Below are 18,065 nucleotides of genomic sequence, written 5' to 3'. Positions count from 1 at the left end.
CTGCCACACCTGGCTGTGTTTCCTCTTCACACAGCTGAGCCTCATTTGCTCTGAAGTTCTGACTGAAGCTGTTTGTTTTCCTCCTGGAGAACTTCTTCCGCTGCCTTTAGACGATAACGTCTACGTGTAAATTGTCGCCTAATTATCGTGTGATTGATGCGTCTAACCACCTGGGAATCTGGCGCCTCAGCTCTCAGACTACAGGACGACGCAGAGAGAACAGGCAGTGGAAGGTGTGAAGTGCGTCGTGTTTGCATCAACACCAACAGTCAGTCGGTTTAAACTAAACTTTATTCAGCAAATCCCAGTTTTGTTCAACTAAAATTCATCATTCAATATTTTGAAACATTTTCATATAAAAAATGTGCAATGTCTAATATTGTTAAATAGTCAGTAATTCTTATTTAATATTTAAATAGCAGGGATGGCTCAATAGAACTGATATCAATCCAATACTTTATTTTCTTCTCCAGCATTTCGTGGGCTGCTGTTGCAAAGTTTAGTTGAGCATTCAGGCCTTTGGTATTGGATATGACGACTACAGTTTTTTTGTTTGTTTGTTTGTTTTTTTAATGTTCATTTTGTCCAATACTCAGGACCGATACCGATCCTGAGTATTGGCTCGAGCCAGTGCAATATTTGAATATTCAAACATGTACACTGTATTTTATTTGTTCTTATGCAATATCCCAATATTCTTTTAATGCAACTTTTTTTAAAACAACTTCTATATTTTCATGTGGGACATTTTAACTCTGAGCTACAGAATCTCTTTCCCCTGATCACACTATTCTAGGATGATATTAATTCTTTTATTTTACTTTGACATTTATTCTTGTTTTTGACCACACACTGGTAGAAAATCAGCCAATGACGGCCACTTATTTAGGGTTTCTATGACAGCAACAGCAGGAGCAGCACTGTATGCAGTGACTGACGTGCACCATTGTGGACCAGAAGCACAACATCCACTTGTAACAGTTGATGTCAGAGCTGAGTCATGGTGAACCTGTTCACCTGTTCTTCTATTCACCTGTCTCTCTGCCTGTGTCTGTCTGTCTGTCTGTCTGTCGTTGTGTTTTTGTTCTGCAGAGACAGTGATGGATACGAGGACAGCCACGGCCGAGCTCGGCTGGATATCGTTCCCAGCCAATGGAGTAAGAACAATGTCAAAAACTGTATTATATAACCTCTGTGTGTGTGTGTGTGTGTTTGGCTGTGTGTGTGTTTCAGCAAATACCCTTGAGTGGAGCAGTTTGACTACACTTTCACAGCTCTGCATTAGGAAATCTGTCAAAATCCATAATTACACATGCAAGGTGACACCAATTAACTGCTACTCATGCAGAATAAAATGGACGGGGGTTCCAATCCCAGTGGTTTGGCTCATAACAGTCAGCATTTTCATGCTAATATTTATATATATATATATATATAGATAGATAGAGAGAGAGAGAGAGAGAGAGAGAGAGAGAGAGAGAATGATTGAAGGAAAATGAACAAATTCCGCCCTGACAACTAACCGTACGAGTCCTTAATCTCTTTCACACCATGTGAGTGTGTGTGTGTGTGTGTGTTGTGTTAAGATGAACAGACCTAATTGTGATGAATGGTCGTCCCCGTGCTGCACAGAATAAAAGGGAGGAGAGCAGGGCAAAAAAAAAAAAAAAAAGTAAATGAGAGAAGGGAGACGAAGAGAGAGACAAAATAGGAGCGGGGGAGTGAGGAAGTTTAATTTGTGTCAGGTCTTGGTGAAGTCATTAATCATTCTGGCCTCTCCTCCCTGCTCATCCACACCTTCTGCCCTTTCTACACACAAACACACTCACCCCCTAGTGGGAGGAGGTGAGCGGCTACGACGAGAACCTCAACACCATCAGGACGTACCAGGTGTGTAACGTGTTCGAGCCCAGCCAGAACAACTGGCTCCTCACCACGTACATCGACCGGCGGGCGGCGCTCCGCATCTACGTGGAGATCCGCTTCACCGTACGAGATTGCGCCTCCATCCCCAGTGTCCTGGGCTCCTGTAAGGAGACCTTCAACCTGTACTACCTGGAGGCCGACAGGACCGTGTCGGAGGGCGTCAAGGGGGTGGAGTACTGGGCCAATGCCCCTTTTCTCAAGGTATTTAAGCCAAAAATGTCAGGATTTTGGAAAATGTTAACACAAGGGGTTTAAACAGTGGGGGATAGTGGTTAAGGAAGCGGACTTGGGTCTGGAAGGTTTTGGGTTCGATTCCACCAGCTGCCAAGTTACCACTGGCATGGCACCGTCCCCACACTGCTGTTCTGGGTTAAAAGCAGAGGTCAGATTTGGTTGTGTGCAGTGGTGAGCTGTGACACAATGACAAGGAGTTCACTCTTCTTTAAACATATGACTTCAGGTTCTCTCGATACAGTTTTTTACAGTCTGATAAGAGTATTTTTATCTGTGTACTCACAATATGTACCAGTCAGATACTTCTTTACTTTGATTTGGAAATATATGGAAATGCTTTATATTTACAAATGTAGTTGAACAAGTTTGTTTATTCATTTTATTTTTATTTTTTTGCTTTGAAAGTCCCTGACAAACATAGTCAGCGCCTCAGTGGTGAGACTCCTTTCTTTCTTTCTTTCTTTCTTTCTCTGTTTGTTTGTTTCCTTCTGTTTCTGGCAGGTCGACACCATCGCAGCGGACGAGAGTTTTTCCCAGGTTGATTTTGGAGGCAGGCTGATGAAGGTGAACACAGAGGTGCGAAGCTTTGGCTTCCTGTCCAAAGGCAGAGGCTTCCACTTGGCCTTCCAGGATCTGGGCGCCTGCATGTCTCTCCTGGCTGTCAGGGTCTTCTACAAGAAATGCCCCAGCATAGTGCAGAATTTCGCTTTCTTCCCAGAGGTTCGGACTCTGTTGTTACACACCACACACACACACACCCACACACACACACACACCCACACACACACACACACACACACACCCACACACACACACACCCACACACACACACACACACCCACACACACACACACACCCACACACACACACACCCACACACACACACACCCACACACACACACACCCACACACACACACACCCACACACACACACACCCACACACACACACACCCACACACACACACACACCCACACACACACACACCCACACACACACACACACACCCACACACACACACACACCCACACACACACACACCCACACACACACACACCCACACACACACACACCCACACACACACACACACACCCACACACACACACACCCACACACACACACACACACACACACACACACGCATGCATTCATGTCGTTATGCCTCTGTGCAGACACTGACCGGAGCAGAGTCCACTTCATTAGTCATCGCCAGGGGGAACTGCATTGCCAACGCTGAGGAGGTGGACGTGCCAATAAAGCTTTACTGCAACGGAGACGGAGAGTGGATGGTTCCCATCGGCAGCTGCAGCTGCAGAGCGGGTTATGAACCCGACAACAGCAACGTGTGTCGAGGTAAAGATACATATTGATGAGGCGGCGCCGGTGGAAACAAGAACAGGTGTTTGTGAACGGAATTAATCACCTTTCAAGGATCTCCCTGCGCTGGCAAACACTGCACGCCACAGTCATATTATATATGGGCATGCAGCAGCAAAGGCAACGTGACAGCAAATCGATGGCCAGCAAACATGCTTCTTATATACACAAGCACAGGAGTCGTGCTGTTTCTACAGCCAGTATCACAGTCAGGCCTGAACAAACAGAGGCGGCATCACAAACACGACCACGAATAAACGGATAAACGAAAAAACTGTCGTTATCATCGTATTAGAGACCGAGAAAAAAAAAAAGGTGTCGCTGAACATGTTCCAAAAGAAAGAACATTTTTAACTGTGGTGTAGAGGTTAGCTTTGGAAATCTCATGTATTAATAGGTGTTGGAAATCTCCGGATTGGAAGTCCTGCTGAGTCAAATATGTAAATATCCTCCACGTGGAGACAAAGCGATGCTTGTCATTTCTGTCGTATCTCGGGGGAAAAAATTACACGTGTACAGTTTTGCTCCGAGGTGCAGCCCGGGATTATTCATATATAGCATTAATGTTAGCGGAAACAGACGTGAGCACAGCACAGAAATAGCTGCAGCTCCCTCTCATCATTATTCCCTGTTTCTCCACCTCCTTCTTTTTCCTTTTTATATCTGGCCTCCTTCCCCATTTCCTCTCCAAAGTAATACCCATCATTTTTTATTTTCCCTGGAAAGAGGGGTCCTGTCCGTGTGTGTGTGTGTGTGTGCGTGCGTGTGATGTACGTACATATGGCAAAATGATAAGTGAGGCCGCACCGTCCCGTGTTAATTAGTTTAGGCTGTTCCAACCAGATTAGTCTGCTGCAAATTAGTCCTGCCCTGTCAGAGAATGTCAGAGGGATGGTGGAGTATCACATCAGGAAGGAAGTAATGAAGGAAGCCAGTGGAAACAAAGTAAATAACCTCATACCAAGGCTAGGAGAGTAAGGCAATAAAACTGATCACAGCCTAGACTGATTAATTTGACTCACGAACTGAGCGCGATGGTTTTCCCCGTTTCTTTGAATGGGATGAAAACAAGTCAGTGATGTCCGCGGGATGATGGCCACTGTGGAGAAGGCACTTAAGGATTGATTCAAGGTGAGAGTGATTGATTTTGACAGATTATTGTGACATTGGTCGCCTTCGCAAAAAGGGATGTTTTGAAGTATCAGCGGCCAAGGATGTTTTTAATGATTACGTCGTTCCTTCCGGGTACTTAACGTAAGAGGAAAAGGCTCGTTAGTGTCATTGAATGGAATTATCTAAACATAGGGATGTTAGAGGACGATCTTTTTTTCTTAATCACCATATAAATCAAGGCTCTAACCCAGGTGTTGGCAAACTATGGCCCGGGGCCCAGATGTGGTCGGTTCAGCTATACTTTTGCCTTTTCCCTGCAATACTCACGTTTCCCCAATAGATGGCGTATAAAATGGTAAAAGCATTTCAGCCTTTATTTTCGCCATGACTTTTACATGTCATTTATCTTAGTTCACGTGAACGCTCCATTTATCTGCTCCTGACCTGCCCCTCCTGTTCAATTTCAGGACAATCGTGGCCTGTGAGTCAAAGGTTTGCCCACGTCTGCTCTGACCTCTAATACAGTTTTCTGCTGTAGTACCTCAGTACCCTTCAGTTTGGTTGCTGCACAAAGGAGACAAGAAAAAGGATCTTGCAAATATTTGCGAGAGTCTGTCTTTAAGTGCTCGTAACAACTACGGTGTTGTTGGAAGAAAGAAGGCATTATGGGTATTATCTGCACTCAGGACACAAAGCATGCGCATTTCCATTCATATACATCATGAGCTGCTCCCGTCTCCTCGACAGTGATACTCAGAAACAGAGTGAGAACTAACTCTGCAGATACAATAATATAATTAGGCGGGAGCTGACTCGTTACCATGGCGACACACCCCCTATGCATGAGGACAGTTGTTGGATAAATGACCTTGCCGAGGCCAGATGTCTCTGTGTGCATACGCATGACACAAAATGGCATAGAGAGAAACACAAAGGAGTCCAGCGACGGGGACTTCAAAGGAAATCAGACGATTGGAAGAGAAGAAAGGAATTGAAAGAAAGTGGAATAAAAATAGGAGGATAAAGAAAAACGTGGGCAACAGTGCGGCTTTGTGTGACACAACACTCAGGGTGTTGTTATAAGATGTGACATTGTTTGCTCTGTGTAGTCTTTGTGGCTTTCTGAAGGGAGTTTCCAGATATTACCAAGGTAGAGCTGTGAGTGAGGACAGGCACTCGGTGGCACAGGGTCAGGGGTTCGATTCCTAAAAGGTTGATTCTGAAGTGAGTTTCCCAGAAACACTGGTTACCCAGATATATTCTAATATAGGTTCTATTTACACTGGGAAACAAATAACAAGCATTTTAGGATGAAAAAACACACCAGTGTTTCTCATACAGTGGGTCGTGACCCAAACATTGATCGTGTGGTCATGTTTGTTGGGTCGAAATGCTAAATAATGCAAGTTTTTGTTGTTTTTAAGCAAATCTGTTAGGATCAATGTTTTTCCGTTACACTAACAGTGAATAATAAGGAATTCTTTTCTTTTTTCTGACCAGCTGCCGTTAATGTAGAAGTCAAAATAAATTTACTCATGAATTAATTGTCTTTCATCGGGTAAGTGAGTCTTTAACTTCCTGATAAAGATGCTGCCGATGGCAGAAAATATATTTAGAAATATACATGTTTATACATAATTAATCTTCACCACACGCCCAAACGCTTATTTGCATGCTTTTCATCTGTTGGATCTTGGCTCTGAGACTCCGATTATCTGGTGTGTTATAGTTGGAAAACATGCAAACAAGGCCGCACTGTAACCCTGTACATTAGCATGTGAGCAACGTTATTATTTTATTAGGAAAACAGTGAGTCCCTGGAAACACTTGGAGCCATTCATATGCAAAACTGTGCTGTAAAAGTGTCCTCGTGTATTACCAGCTTAATCTGGTCCTGCAGTAAAACGTGAGGCACGGCTTTCAACATTTCATTTATTCCCATTAAAACCCATCAAAGTCCAAAACGACGAGTAAAAGCCTGGAAAATACAAAAAAGTCATCATATCAAAGTATATAATAAACATTTTTAAAAAGATCACAAGGCAGAAATTTGCTTCAACACATAAACTCTATTTGACACTTTTTCTCCGGGCACCCACACGTTCCCGACATAAAAAGCCAAAAACGTTATATTTCCCTGCAGATGTTTTACCTTGTCAATATTAATCATTCTGTTGTTCTGAATCAGATCCAGGTCATTTTTATTGTTCCGCTGTCTCACGACTTGATGTTTGCCTCACATGCTGTAAAAACGTCAGTGAGTGTGAAATTATTAGTGCTTTGTCAGCTCACCGGCTAAACTTCTAACTATTTTAAGCTACATAATAAAGAATTCATACAAAGCAGTCATGAATAATAATTTCTGGAAAGCGCTCGCAAACCCTTTCCATGCTTAAATGGACGAGGCGCTCGGCCTTTGTCTTTGTTATTCCTAAAAGATACGTATAATCCGGCATATACTAGATTAGGTGGATAAATATTGTTGATTGAGTGACGTGTGAAGCTGTGGTTGTTTAAAAAGCCGTCTTTTTATTGACCCTCCCTCCAGTGCCATATAAACTGGAATCTGATCTAATTTAGCAGTTTTCCTGGGGGTGTTTAACTAATACATAATTAAATACAAAAATAAATAATTAAAATATATATAAACTCTAAATATATATGCACATTCCAGAAATAACAATATATATGTATATATGTATGTATATATGCATATATATACATATATATTAGATTGTTATTTTTTGAAATAAATCATGTTATAAAAAGGTCAAAGTTGATAAACGTGTTTTAGATTCCGTAATTTATTCAATGTTTTTTTTCATTAATACATGGAATATATTTTGTTGATATAATTTTATCAGCACATTCTTAAATTCTTAAATTTAGTCTAAGCGAGACCACTAGGAATGCCCAAAGTTTCGCACAGCACATTTAAAAGTCGTTTAAAGCTAGCCAGGTATGTTTTGAAGACATGTTTTTTTTTTTTTTTTTTACCGTGGAATATTGAGCATGAAGAAAGGACGAACGGTGTAGAATCACCACTGTATGAAATTAGAAGATTCACGTTGGACCAAAGAGAATGAAGCGGCCTTCACTCAGTTACACCGAGTGCAGACTGACTCTCACACCCATCACTGCTGCAATCTTCTTCCAGGAGCACTGCAGTGCCAGTGATGAAGCTGCATGGAGGCAGGCTGAATAACAAGAATGTGCTTAACGCTCAGCATGAGTCGTTCCTGGATGAATAATGGGGGGAACGTCGTCTTTAGGAATCTGTGCATGAATTTAGTGTCACAAAGAAAAGTTCACTTAAAATTCATGGCCAGAGAGAAGTCTGACCCAGATAGTATAGTTTGTGAAATACAACGGACGATTTCCACACCGAGTGTTTCTCATACAGTGGGTCGTGACCCAAACATCGATCGTGTGGTCATGTTTGTTGGGTCGAAATGCTAAATAATGCAAGTTTTTGTCATTTTTCAGCAAAACTTTTACTTAGGGTTTTTTACCAAAGGTTCTATCTTTTTTTCTTATAGTGCTGATTGTTGCATGTTTGTATTAATGAAGAATTAATTTGTTCATTTCTGCAACTTGAAAACTTAGATAATAACACTGTTACTGGCAATTTGCGTCATTGATCGGTCGGTTATAATCCGCTCTTTAAATTGTACCAATCCTCTGTTTGGACTAGTCTTTGTTGAAAGCTAAACCAATTATGTTAGCATTACGATAATGGTCTACTTTCTAAGAAACCCTCCCGCCACCACCCCCACATCCTCTTGTCTTTTGTCAACTGGTAGTAACTCTTCTCACACAGTCTCAATAAAACAAAGATTGTTAAATATTTGGCAATCAGGACAAATCAATGATGCACCGAGGAGAACAATGACTGTATTTTTTTATGTCTTCTCAGCTTGTCCTCAGGGAACCTTCAAGTCGTCCCAGGGGGGAGGATTATGTCAGCAGTGTCCGCTCAACAGTCGCTCCACCATCGAGGCCGCAACCCTGTGTGACTGTCGTAACGGCTATTATCGCGGAGACATGGACAAACCCGAGGACATGTGCACTAGTGAGTCCCTGTGTGTGTCCATTTTAACAGGCGGAGACATCAACATACAGTCATTCGTATGCAGTGAACCTTCCTGCTGTGGACGTCAGTGCTATCATGGGTCAGAGGAGTTCTGAGAAGCTCTATCTCACTGATGAATGATCACATGAAGGGCAAATAGGCTTTTTATTCTATAACTTTGCCTTCATTTTTGCATATAATCCAAGTGTGCTGCAGTTTCTTTTCAGGGATTTGGGGGATCAGTAAGTAATAATGCTGCCACATTGCTCAGACTTTCAATTTGAAGAGAGCATGTGGTTAGGGCGTCGAAGAGACTGTATTGCCTTTCAGCACGAGACACAGATTCAGAAAAATGCAGGCTCTCTGTTCCACAGAGAGATGGTGGAAGTAGGTTGGAGCATGAATCATTTTGGACTGCCTGGTGACTGTGTAGCTAATCCCAGAGCGTGAGAGTGTGTGCATCGGTGTATGTGTGTCCATGTGTGTTATTGTGCACGTCCTGGTGACCTGGATAGTACATTTTTTTAGGGGGTTGAAAAAGATATGGTTCATTCATAAAATAGGCTTTGTCTTTGTTTGGGACGTTCTTCAACTGTGTGTGTGGCTCTCTGGGTAATATGGCTCCAAAAACAGATATTAGTGTGAGTGTGGACGGTTGTTTTGTCTTTATATGTGGTCCTGACAGACTGTCCATACAGTCCATACAGTGATTTCTGGGATCGACTCCAGCCCGATTGTATTTTGTAATAGTTTTGGCCTGTATCTGTGAAAGTCCTCTTTGTTGGAAACTGAACTATAATGGAAACAGTGACAGTGATTAATCAGCATATCCCTTTAAAGAGACACATAATAAAGTCATCAGGTCCATTCATTTATACTGGATGATCTATTTTGCTGAGAATTTCACTGAGCGACTGGAGCCAATCCCTGCTTCCAATGAAGGCGGTCTTTAAAAAACGTAAAAAGGAACACGTTCAAAAGCAGATTTCTTTGTCTTTCTCTCCTACGTAAGAGGCTTTCTTCTCTGTAAATATGTCTTTGTTCGACCATGCCACGGTGACAGGCACAACAATAGAGTACGCTTCCGCTAGATAGCAAGAGATTGCTATAAAAACTAAATAGAAAAAATAGAGTGACAGTGAAGTAGATCTTCCTGGTTTTCTTTCTTCAATTCCTGCGAGTATATCAGGATGGTGTTCAAAAAGTGTGATTTTTATATATATATATATATCTATATTATAATCATTCAAATTTCCTCACAGACCTGTACAGTAGAGTTAAAAAGTGTGTGAGTTTTTCTATGTTAGACTCACACTATGAAGTTCCTGTAGTAACAGTTTCAGTGAAGTTGTTGACAGTACCTCAGTGCGATCAGTTGTTGAATAATATTCAAATATGTTTTCATGGCTGAGTTAAACTTTCGTTTTCGAAAATGTTAATTTGTTCTTGTTCTGTTCCGATAGAGTGCGATTAATGCACGACTGCATTGGACTTTGTGTGTACAGTAAGAGTACAAACTGTGAGCCTCTGATGGCTGCTGCTTCTCACTGGATGCTTTATAAGATCACGCTACTTTGACTCCGACCTCCTGCTGGTTGTTAGTGCTGAGGCCACAGTGTGTGCTCCTCTTAATGTCTCGCAGGAAGAAAAAAAACCCAACACATGCACACAGTAAATATCAGCAAGGTCGACTCAAGCCTCTGCTTTGATTTGACATGTCTCATGCTTGGATCCATGGAATATTCTTTGCATTTTTTTTTTTTTTGCAACATGTCCGTTTGGAAGTGTCTGAGATGCATCACAAATGAGTGAAACCACTGTGTTTAACCTTGTGGAAGCTATGGCTGTGTGTTGGAGGCTCATCAGACGCTAACATCCACTTTCTTCTCACTTCAAAAAAAAAGAAGTCAAACCAGCATGAGGTGAAAGATTCTGTCTGACAAAAGAGACAAAAAAAAGAATCTAGACTGAAGCTTCAGAATCTTCTTTGTTTAACTGGCTTTAACTGTAAACTCAAACTATCAAACATCAAAATCAATGGCGAGGGCAGAGTGTTAACTTTTGTTTACTCTCATGCCCAGTGTAGCTGTCATGGGCAAGGATGAGGTTTCTCCCTGTTACATTTTTAAATGTTTTAATATTTTTACCAACCAAAATTGTATTTACTAACATCACTATTTTATTTCAGCACTTTTAAGGCTTTCTAGTCCATGGTTATAGCTAAAAAAAGGGAGAAATTAAAGAAAAGCCAGAATATCTTACACTAGTTTTTGTAGGAACTTTCGTATTCGTGTTAGGTTCCATCACAGATAGGAAACTACGATTACTTATAGACGGTTTGAGTCATAATGACTGTTTATTAAATGGGTTAAACAGAGAAAAATTCCCCTTAAAAAAAGAATTATTGAAAAATAATTATTTACTATTTTTTCCCCACCATCTCTTCAGATTCTACTATTTTTTATTTTGCCCTTTATCACCCTAACCTGCTGCACAGCACATCAGTCGCTTTTTTCTTCATTCACATGACTGGCTTTGTGCCTTTTCATTTTCCTTATCAATCTTAACTTTCTATGCAGTGTACCTAGCGTTACTGTACTCTAACCAAATAAACGCTATCTATTTGGCCAGACAGAGATAACGTCAAAGCCCAGCGCGGTCTCTCTCCAGGGCTCCACCGATACGATAGCTTCAAATGGCTGCATGTTTTGTCGTTCCTTATCATTTACATTTGATTCACACTTACTGTATTTCAAGTCCACAAACGTTGTACTAACAGAGCCAGTGTTGAATATTTGCACATTTGACATGAAAATACCCGTCATACAAATGAGCCCAGGGGGGAAGACGGGCCCACACCAATATGTCATGTGCTAAATTTTTAATGAAGTATAAATTGTTTTGAAATTCCTTTCATTACACATTGACATTAAATGTTTGTCAGTAAAATACTACATTAACTAAATCACTCCCAAACATGCTTTACTGCATCCGTATAAACTAATTGCCAATCTGGTCATTTCACAGCTGACTCTGATATAAAAACCCAGGCATGAAGCGATGATAAAAACACAAACGTGTGTAAGTCATTAGTAGGAAACACAGCATAATTGAGTTTGATGACATCCAGGTGGGCCACACCGACGTGCACTGACTGACAGACTGACAGACCCAGACCAGACAGTGTCGGCTCCTCACTGTCCTCCATCATCTCTCCAGGTGTCCCCTCGGCTCCGCGCAATGTGGTGTCGGTTGTCAACCAGACGTCAGTGCTGCTGGAGTGGCACACGCCCCGTGATGTGGGCCACCGCTTTGACCTGTCTTACAACGTCCTGTGCCGCCGTTGCCACAGCAACGAGCGTCGAGCGTGCCAGCCCTGCGATGACAGCGTGGTGTTCGTTCCAGGCAGGCACGGGTTGAAGGTGCTGAAGGTGGAGATCAGTAAGCTGCGGGCCCACACGGCGTACACCTTTGACGTCCAGGTTAGTCTGCACACACACAGGGACCTTTTTAAAAAAAAAAATTAATTATCTGAGTTGGACAAAGTGGAAAGTAAGTTTAAATGAATGCTAATTATCAAACCTTCAAATATTCACAGATCCTACATGTCATGTGGGAACATCTGCACCGCCATTTTTTCTTTTTCTAGATCAGTTCATTAGTATCTGTTGTGATGGACAGAAGCCTCAGGATCACAGCTTAGTCAGAAGATAAGGTTACTATTGTAAAGGTGTCAAGAGCAAAGTTCTGAGCCAGGTACCTGCAGACTTTGGTTCCCAAACTGTTAGGTAGGAATATCCATGATGACCTCATTCCAACACGTCCTCAAGGCTTCACAGTCTTCATTGAAAACACCCACAAAATTTCAGTCCCATTGATCCAAAACAAATCCCTGCACGTTACCGACAAAGGACAAATAAAGAAAGTACTCAAATAAAAACATCATCATGAGAGAAAAACTTCAAACCTTAGCCACATCTTCTCTGTGACTGCAGCTGTGAGACTGACACTCTTAGTTCATTTCCACAGTCTAGCTTTGATCTGGATTTTGTTTTGTCTTCGCTGCGCCAACCCCACCTTTGGGAAGCGCTGCCTGCAGATTATATCCCACTTTATCACCCTAACCTGAAATGATAACATGCTGAATTGTAAACGAAAAAAAAAAAAATCCTTAAAAGTCACACTGGTTACACTGCAGTTAATGACACCTGACTCACAGCATTATATATTTGACCACATATCGGTGCAGATCTGGGTTGTTTTTTTTTTCTTTCTTCTACTTTCCTTGTGTCAAACTGCACCAGTTCCACTGTTGCCATGGCATATTTCCAACGTTCCACTTAGTAGCAATTTCTTTCCTTTCTAAATCCTACTTCCATATTTAATATGCTTCCTGTTTTACTATAATTACATCCATTTATGGCCCAGATTTATGGGAGACGTAATTAAAATGCAAAGTTGCAACTCGGGCAGTCATTACTTGGTACGCAATATCCACGTCAGAAATAACCTTGACGCTTTCAAAGCTGGCTTTAAATGCAAATAGAAGCCGGATATTCATTATGACGCTCAAGGATACAGAGGCCACAGAAATGCGTTCTGACAGGCTCAATATTCAGTAATATCATTTTGTGTCAAACTGCAACTCCAGAGCAAGTCTATAAATCTGCTGATATTCTGGCACGGTTTATTATTAGAGATGGGGCTTTTTTTTTCTGGCCTTAATTTGGTTTCCAACCCAGCAGTTTTAGAAAATATCCATCCTCAAATTTGTACAAAATTGATTGTTCAGGACCCAAATTGAAATAAATAACATTTATGCAAAGTAAATATAAACACAGGAAAGATATGATTGAGAAACCTCTGAATTGTGTTTATTCCTGGAAAGTCATATTTATATATATATACCTTTAATATATTGTTAAATATACATATACATATATACATATACATATCATTTTCTTTATATGTTTTTAAACTTTGATGAATGTAATATATTGTTAAATATACATATACATTTTATACATATACATTTTCTTTATATGTTTTTAAACATTGATGAATATATTTTTATTAATTTCTTGTTTTTGATGATTGTCTTACTTTTTATTTCATCATATACTGTATTTACCCTCTGAACTCAAGTTTAAAGTAAATAATAATCATGTTCTATTTAGCTGCTCCAGTCCATGCGTGTGTTATGTTAATATGAGACTTGTTAAAAACAGCTTTCAACTCTGCTCCTTTAATCATTGACCTAAAAACTCTGCAACCCATCGTGAGTGAAACACTGAACTAATGCACATTTCCTGTGCTTCTATCATTTGCAGATGACATTTTAACATTCCAGTGATGAACTGATATCAATAATTTGCATAGTGTGAATAAATGAATCACCATTAATCTGTCTGCTGCCGTGAGTTCCCAGAAACTAAGCCTCAAAAACTGCAGGACTTGAAGGATTTTTGTCGGATCAATATGTAGATATTGTAGCCAATTGTTTACACACACACACACACACACACACACACACTTGTGATTAGAAAAAAAACAAAAAGGGTCAAATAGCTGGTAGCAATCACGATGACACTGTGGAACTGAGCGTTAGCAACGACAGCTAATGATGAACGTCTCTGAGGTTAAATAGCCATCATTACACTTTATACTCTGCAGGCAATCAACGGAGTCTCCAACAAGAGCCCTTATCCCGCCCAGCAAGTGTCAATCAACATCACAACCAATCAGGCTGGTGAGTGTGGACTGCTGTGTGTTCTGTGTGATTGTGTGTTTACATTTCCAGGATGTGTGTGTGCACAGAGGAATGTAAGGCTACGTCCACTCCGCGGGTGTTGTTGCTGTTTAAATGTTAAATGTTGTTAAAAGTGTGTGAACAGGCCACGCCCCCCAGAGTGACCCACACAGGAGACCAAACGTCACACACCTGGATCGAGGAAGTCATTATAGATGCTACACATACCGGCGAGTGTGTGTGTCCATGTGGAAGATGCTGTGCAGTCAACAACTTTTCCCTTATTATTTACGCTTTATTTGCTGCGTCCGTCTCCGTCATCTTCAAATCGAGGAGGACGTGTGAATTTGAATTGAAGGAAATCTTAGATTTTAGATTTAGGTCACATTTGGAAAAGAAATCAGATGCAAACGACTTAGATCAGATGCAGGAGTTTCGGTCTGAGCTGTGAAGGAAATTGAGCTGAACTTAAAATTCCTAAAACGTTTTTTTTTTCCCCTTTTTTATCTCTCTCTCTCTCTCTCCCTGTCGACCATCCTGTTTGCCCTGGCTCTGTCTTCGACACTCTTTTTTCTCCTTTTTTCACATCTTTATCCTCTGCCTCCCCCTCCCTCCCCCCTCTCTCCCTCACTCTCAGTCTCTCCACACCAGAATCCTCAGACTATAAACTGAGCTGAGTTAGTGCTACATCAGGACTTTATAGAGAAAGACTCAAGGGATATTTCAGCTGCCACCCAAATTTAGATTTAAAAGCCGCTTTTCTTGCTGCATCATATAGTACACTTGCGGTGGCTACGGAATCATCTGGAATCAAAACATAATCCACTGTCACACCACAGACCCAGTCAGTTATGGACCAGTTCTATGCCTGGAAACTGACGGGAGTTGAAACAAGTCTATTTTTGGCTGCACTTACACAGGATAGTAAAATAATCATGAAAAAGAGAAGTCTTTAACGGGAAACCCCAAGAGGGCTATAACGGTACTGCAGAGATGTGGATTTTTTAAATATATAAATAAAATGAGAAGATGTTAATTTTCAACTAAAATCTTAGTCGTCTTCTGACTACGACTAAGACTTGGTTTAGTGATAAGTCTCAATACTGTATAACCAGAGAGTAGGAGGTTCGAATCCTGCACAGCTGTGGTGTGTTACTGAGCACCTCGCTCTCTTACTGCTGGGAAACATGATGCGACCCACCAGAGGGTTGCGACCCAGTCTTTGGGAAACAATGGTTTATACTGTGTCATAACTAATGAAAATGATTTGTATTTGTACATTGTTTGGTCAAACCACATATGTTCATTTTGGTCCACATGACTGTGTCCAGGGTCTCACTCACTCACACTCTTTATTTTCTTTTTGTTTGTCCAACAGCTCCTTCAGTTGTTCCCATAATGCACCAGGTGGGATCAACCAGCCGCAGCTTCTCACTGTCGTGGCCGCCGCCCGAACAGCCCAACGGAATCATCCTTGACTACGAGATACGATACTATGACAAGGTAGGGTTGGATGATGAATGACTTTGTGTCTTTGTTCGTGCGCCGTCTTCTTTCTGTCGCCGTGGTCACAGCCAGGAATCCATTCCATCCATGATGAAGTCGATGTCCAGCACGTCGGAGTCGTTTGTTATCCACGGTTTCAGAAGAGCAGTTATTATTGGGTGTCGCAGTGGTTTCATTCATTGCACACAGCTGCTGTGGATGAGTGAATCAAAGGTCCGGTGAGCGATTGGTGGATCTTTTCGCCTACAGACGTTTTCATACGTGTCAAAGTGAACTTTGGCTTTGGCTGAACAGGGATTGGATATGGGTTAACAGCGTTCTCTGCCCTGTAAATAACACAGACAGAAGGCAGGGTAATTGTCTTGTTGTTATCCCTTTCTCCCAGTGATTGTGTGAACCTAAGCCGTGCCAGCTTCTTAATTAACGCCTCCATAAAACACTCCAGCGTGGAAGCCAAAAACTTCCAGCAAGTACGACTGAACCTGGAAAAGTGTCCGATTACAGAGACTTGTAAATATGAGATTATATGTCCGGAACAAGTGTAACGGAATGGCACAAACTAAAGTGTTAGTAGTTTTGTTATTTGACAAGAATAGACAGAAGGCTGAGCTGGAGGGGACAGGATGGATCAGAAAAGTTCAGATCAGAGGGACGGTAAAGGGACATGGTTGAGATGGTTTGGAGGAGACACAGTGGTTATGGATTTTGGAGTTGGAGCAGCGAGACAGGAGGAACAGAGACAAAGATTTATGGATGGAGTGAAAGTGGACGTGGAGATGGTTGGTGAATGAGAAGAGGAGGCAGATGTTAGGAATGGAACACAAGAGGCAGAGCTACGCTTGAACAGTTTTGAGTGAGAAGAAGAGCTGCAAGACAGGAGAGAATAAGAAGGAACCCAGAGAAGATTTGAAGGTGGAATGGGGGAGAAATGGTTGTTGTAACTGGAGAAGAGTTCAATTAACCTGGTAAGATTAGGGCGGGTGATCCATGGTGGCTCCTTCTGAAGGGAACACTATAAATGAGAAGATTAAACATTGAATATTTTTAGTTTCCCAGCCAGAATAAAAAGTCCCTGATTCACTTTCTCTTACATTAAAAAAAAAAAAAAAATAGGGCTGAAGTGTCGCAGGCACGAGGCTGAACGTGTCGCTTCAGACCCAGTGATTAATGACAGGTGTTGGCAGAAATCTGTCACCTTCTGATAATATTATTTTATAGTAATTGATGCCTTTTTTCTTTCCATTAATCCTGCTGGATGTGTATTACTGAGTACACTTCATGTATTACCTTTATTATGGTGTTATTTCCCACTAAGTCATAATTTATCTCAGCGGCGCCAGGAATATTTCACGCTGCCTGCAGTCGTGCTGACAGTGATGAAGAGTTTGTTTTCATCCAACTGTTGATAACAGCGCAGCAGCACAAATGAACAGTCGTTCAGTGTGGAGTGTTGTCAAGGAGTCCAGGGACGGGAGTTCCTGCAAAACTGAACAACGCTGAGAAGATTACTAATTAATTCGCCTTGCTCTCCCTCCCATCCCCCTCCACCCTCACCCCCACTTTGGGACCTAATGTGTAAAATGTTGACTTCCTTTAAGACCAGTTAATACTGTGCAGGGCAAAGCAATGGGGCAATTGTTAGTGATCTTACGTCAGAGTCAGAATATTAGCCATTCTGTCTTGTGAGTAATGGGTACTCAGAATTCCTCCCACAAAATAGTATTCCGTCTTCCTCAAAATCCAATAGGCTACAAGCCAATATTTCCGATGACGTCTCATTGGAGGACCAAAAGTAAAACAGCAAGAGCCGGATCACTGTTCTGATCTAATCAGGGCCAGATCCGGTTGGATCTCCTGGCCACTTTTGGCCCACTGTCGGGGGGTTTATGACCCTAACCCTAACCCAATCCGATGACATGCAGAGATAGGCTCCGCCCATAAACTCTCAATAGGACTTGACCAGGCATGGCCAACCTGCGGCTCAGGAGCCACATGTTAGGCTCTTTGCAGTAACACGGCTCTTTGCCTCTGACTGGTCGGCCACGCCTGGACTAGACAGTACAGTAGGAGATGAATGAGTCAGATGAA

At 41.7% G+C, this 18,065-nt stretch overlaps 1 protein-coding gene across 1 annotated transcript in view; it reads left to right on the top strand.

The window, feature by feature from the left end:
• LOC103396227 (ephrin type-B receptor 1-like) overlaps positions 1-18,065 on the top strand; it is a 65,514-nt gene that overhangs the window by 25,261 nt on the left and 22,188 nt on the right. Inside the window, exons 2-9 of the mRNA XM_017031224.2 lie at positions 1,093-1,157; positions 1,837-2,127; positions 2,662-2,880; positions 3,333-3,513; positions 8,567-8,722; positions 11,942-12,204; positions 14,396-14,471; positions 15,850-15,974. Of these exons, the coding sequence (XP_016886713.1) occupies positions 1,093-1,157; positions 1,837-2,127; positions 2,662-2,880; positions 3,333-3,513; positions 8,567-8,722; positions 11,942-12,204; positions 14,396-14,471; positions 15,850-15,974 (1,376 nt within the window). The remainder of the gene's footprint in view (positions 1-1,092; positions 1,158-1,836; positions 2,128-2,661; positions 2,881-3,332; positions 3,514-8,566; positions 8,723-11,941; positions 12,205-14,395; positions 14,472-15,849; positions 15,975-18,065) is intronic.

This window comes from Cynoglossus semilaevis, chromosome 2 (genome assembly GCF_000523025.1).
Source record: "Cynoglossus semilaevis isolate Cse_v1.0 chromosome 2, Cse_v1.0, whole genome shotgun sequence".
Taxonomy (NCBI): domain Eukaryota; kingdom Metazoa; phylum Chordata; class Actinopteri; order Pleuronectiformes; family Cynoglossidae; genus Cynoglossus; species Cynoglossus semilaevis.
Note: the sequence above shows the minus strand (reverse complement) of the source record. Positions and strands in the feature narration are given on the sequence as shown.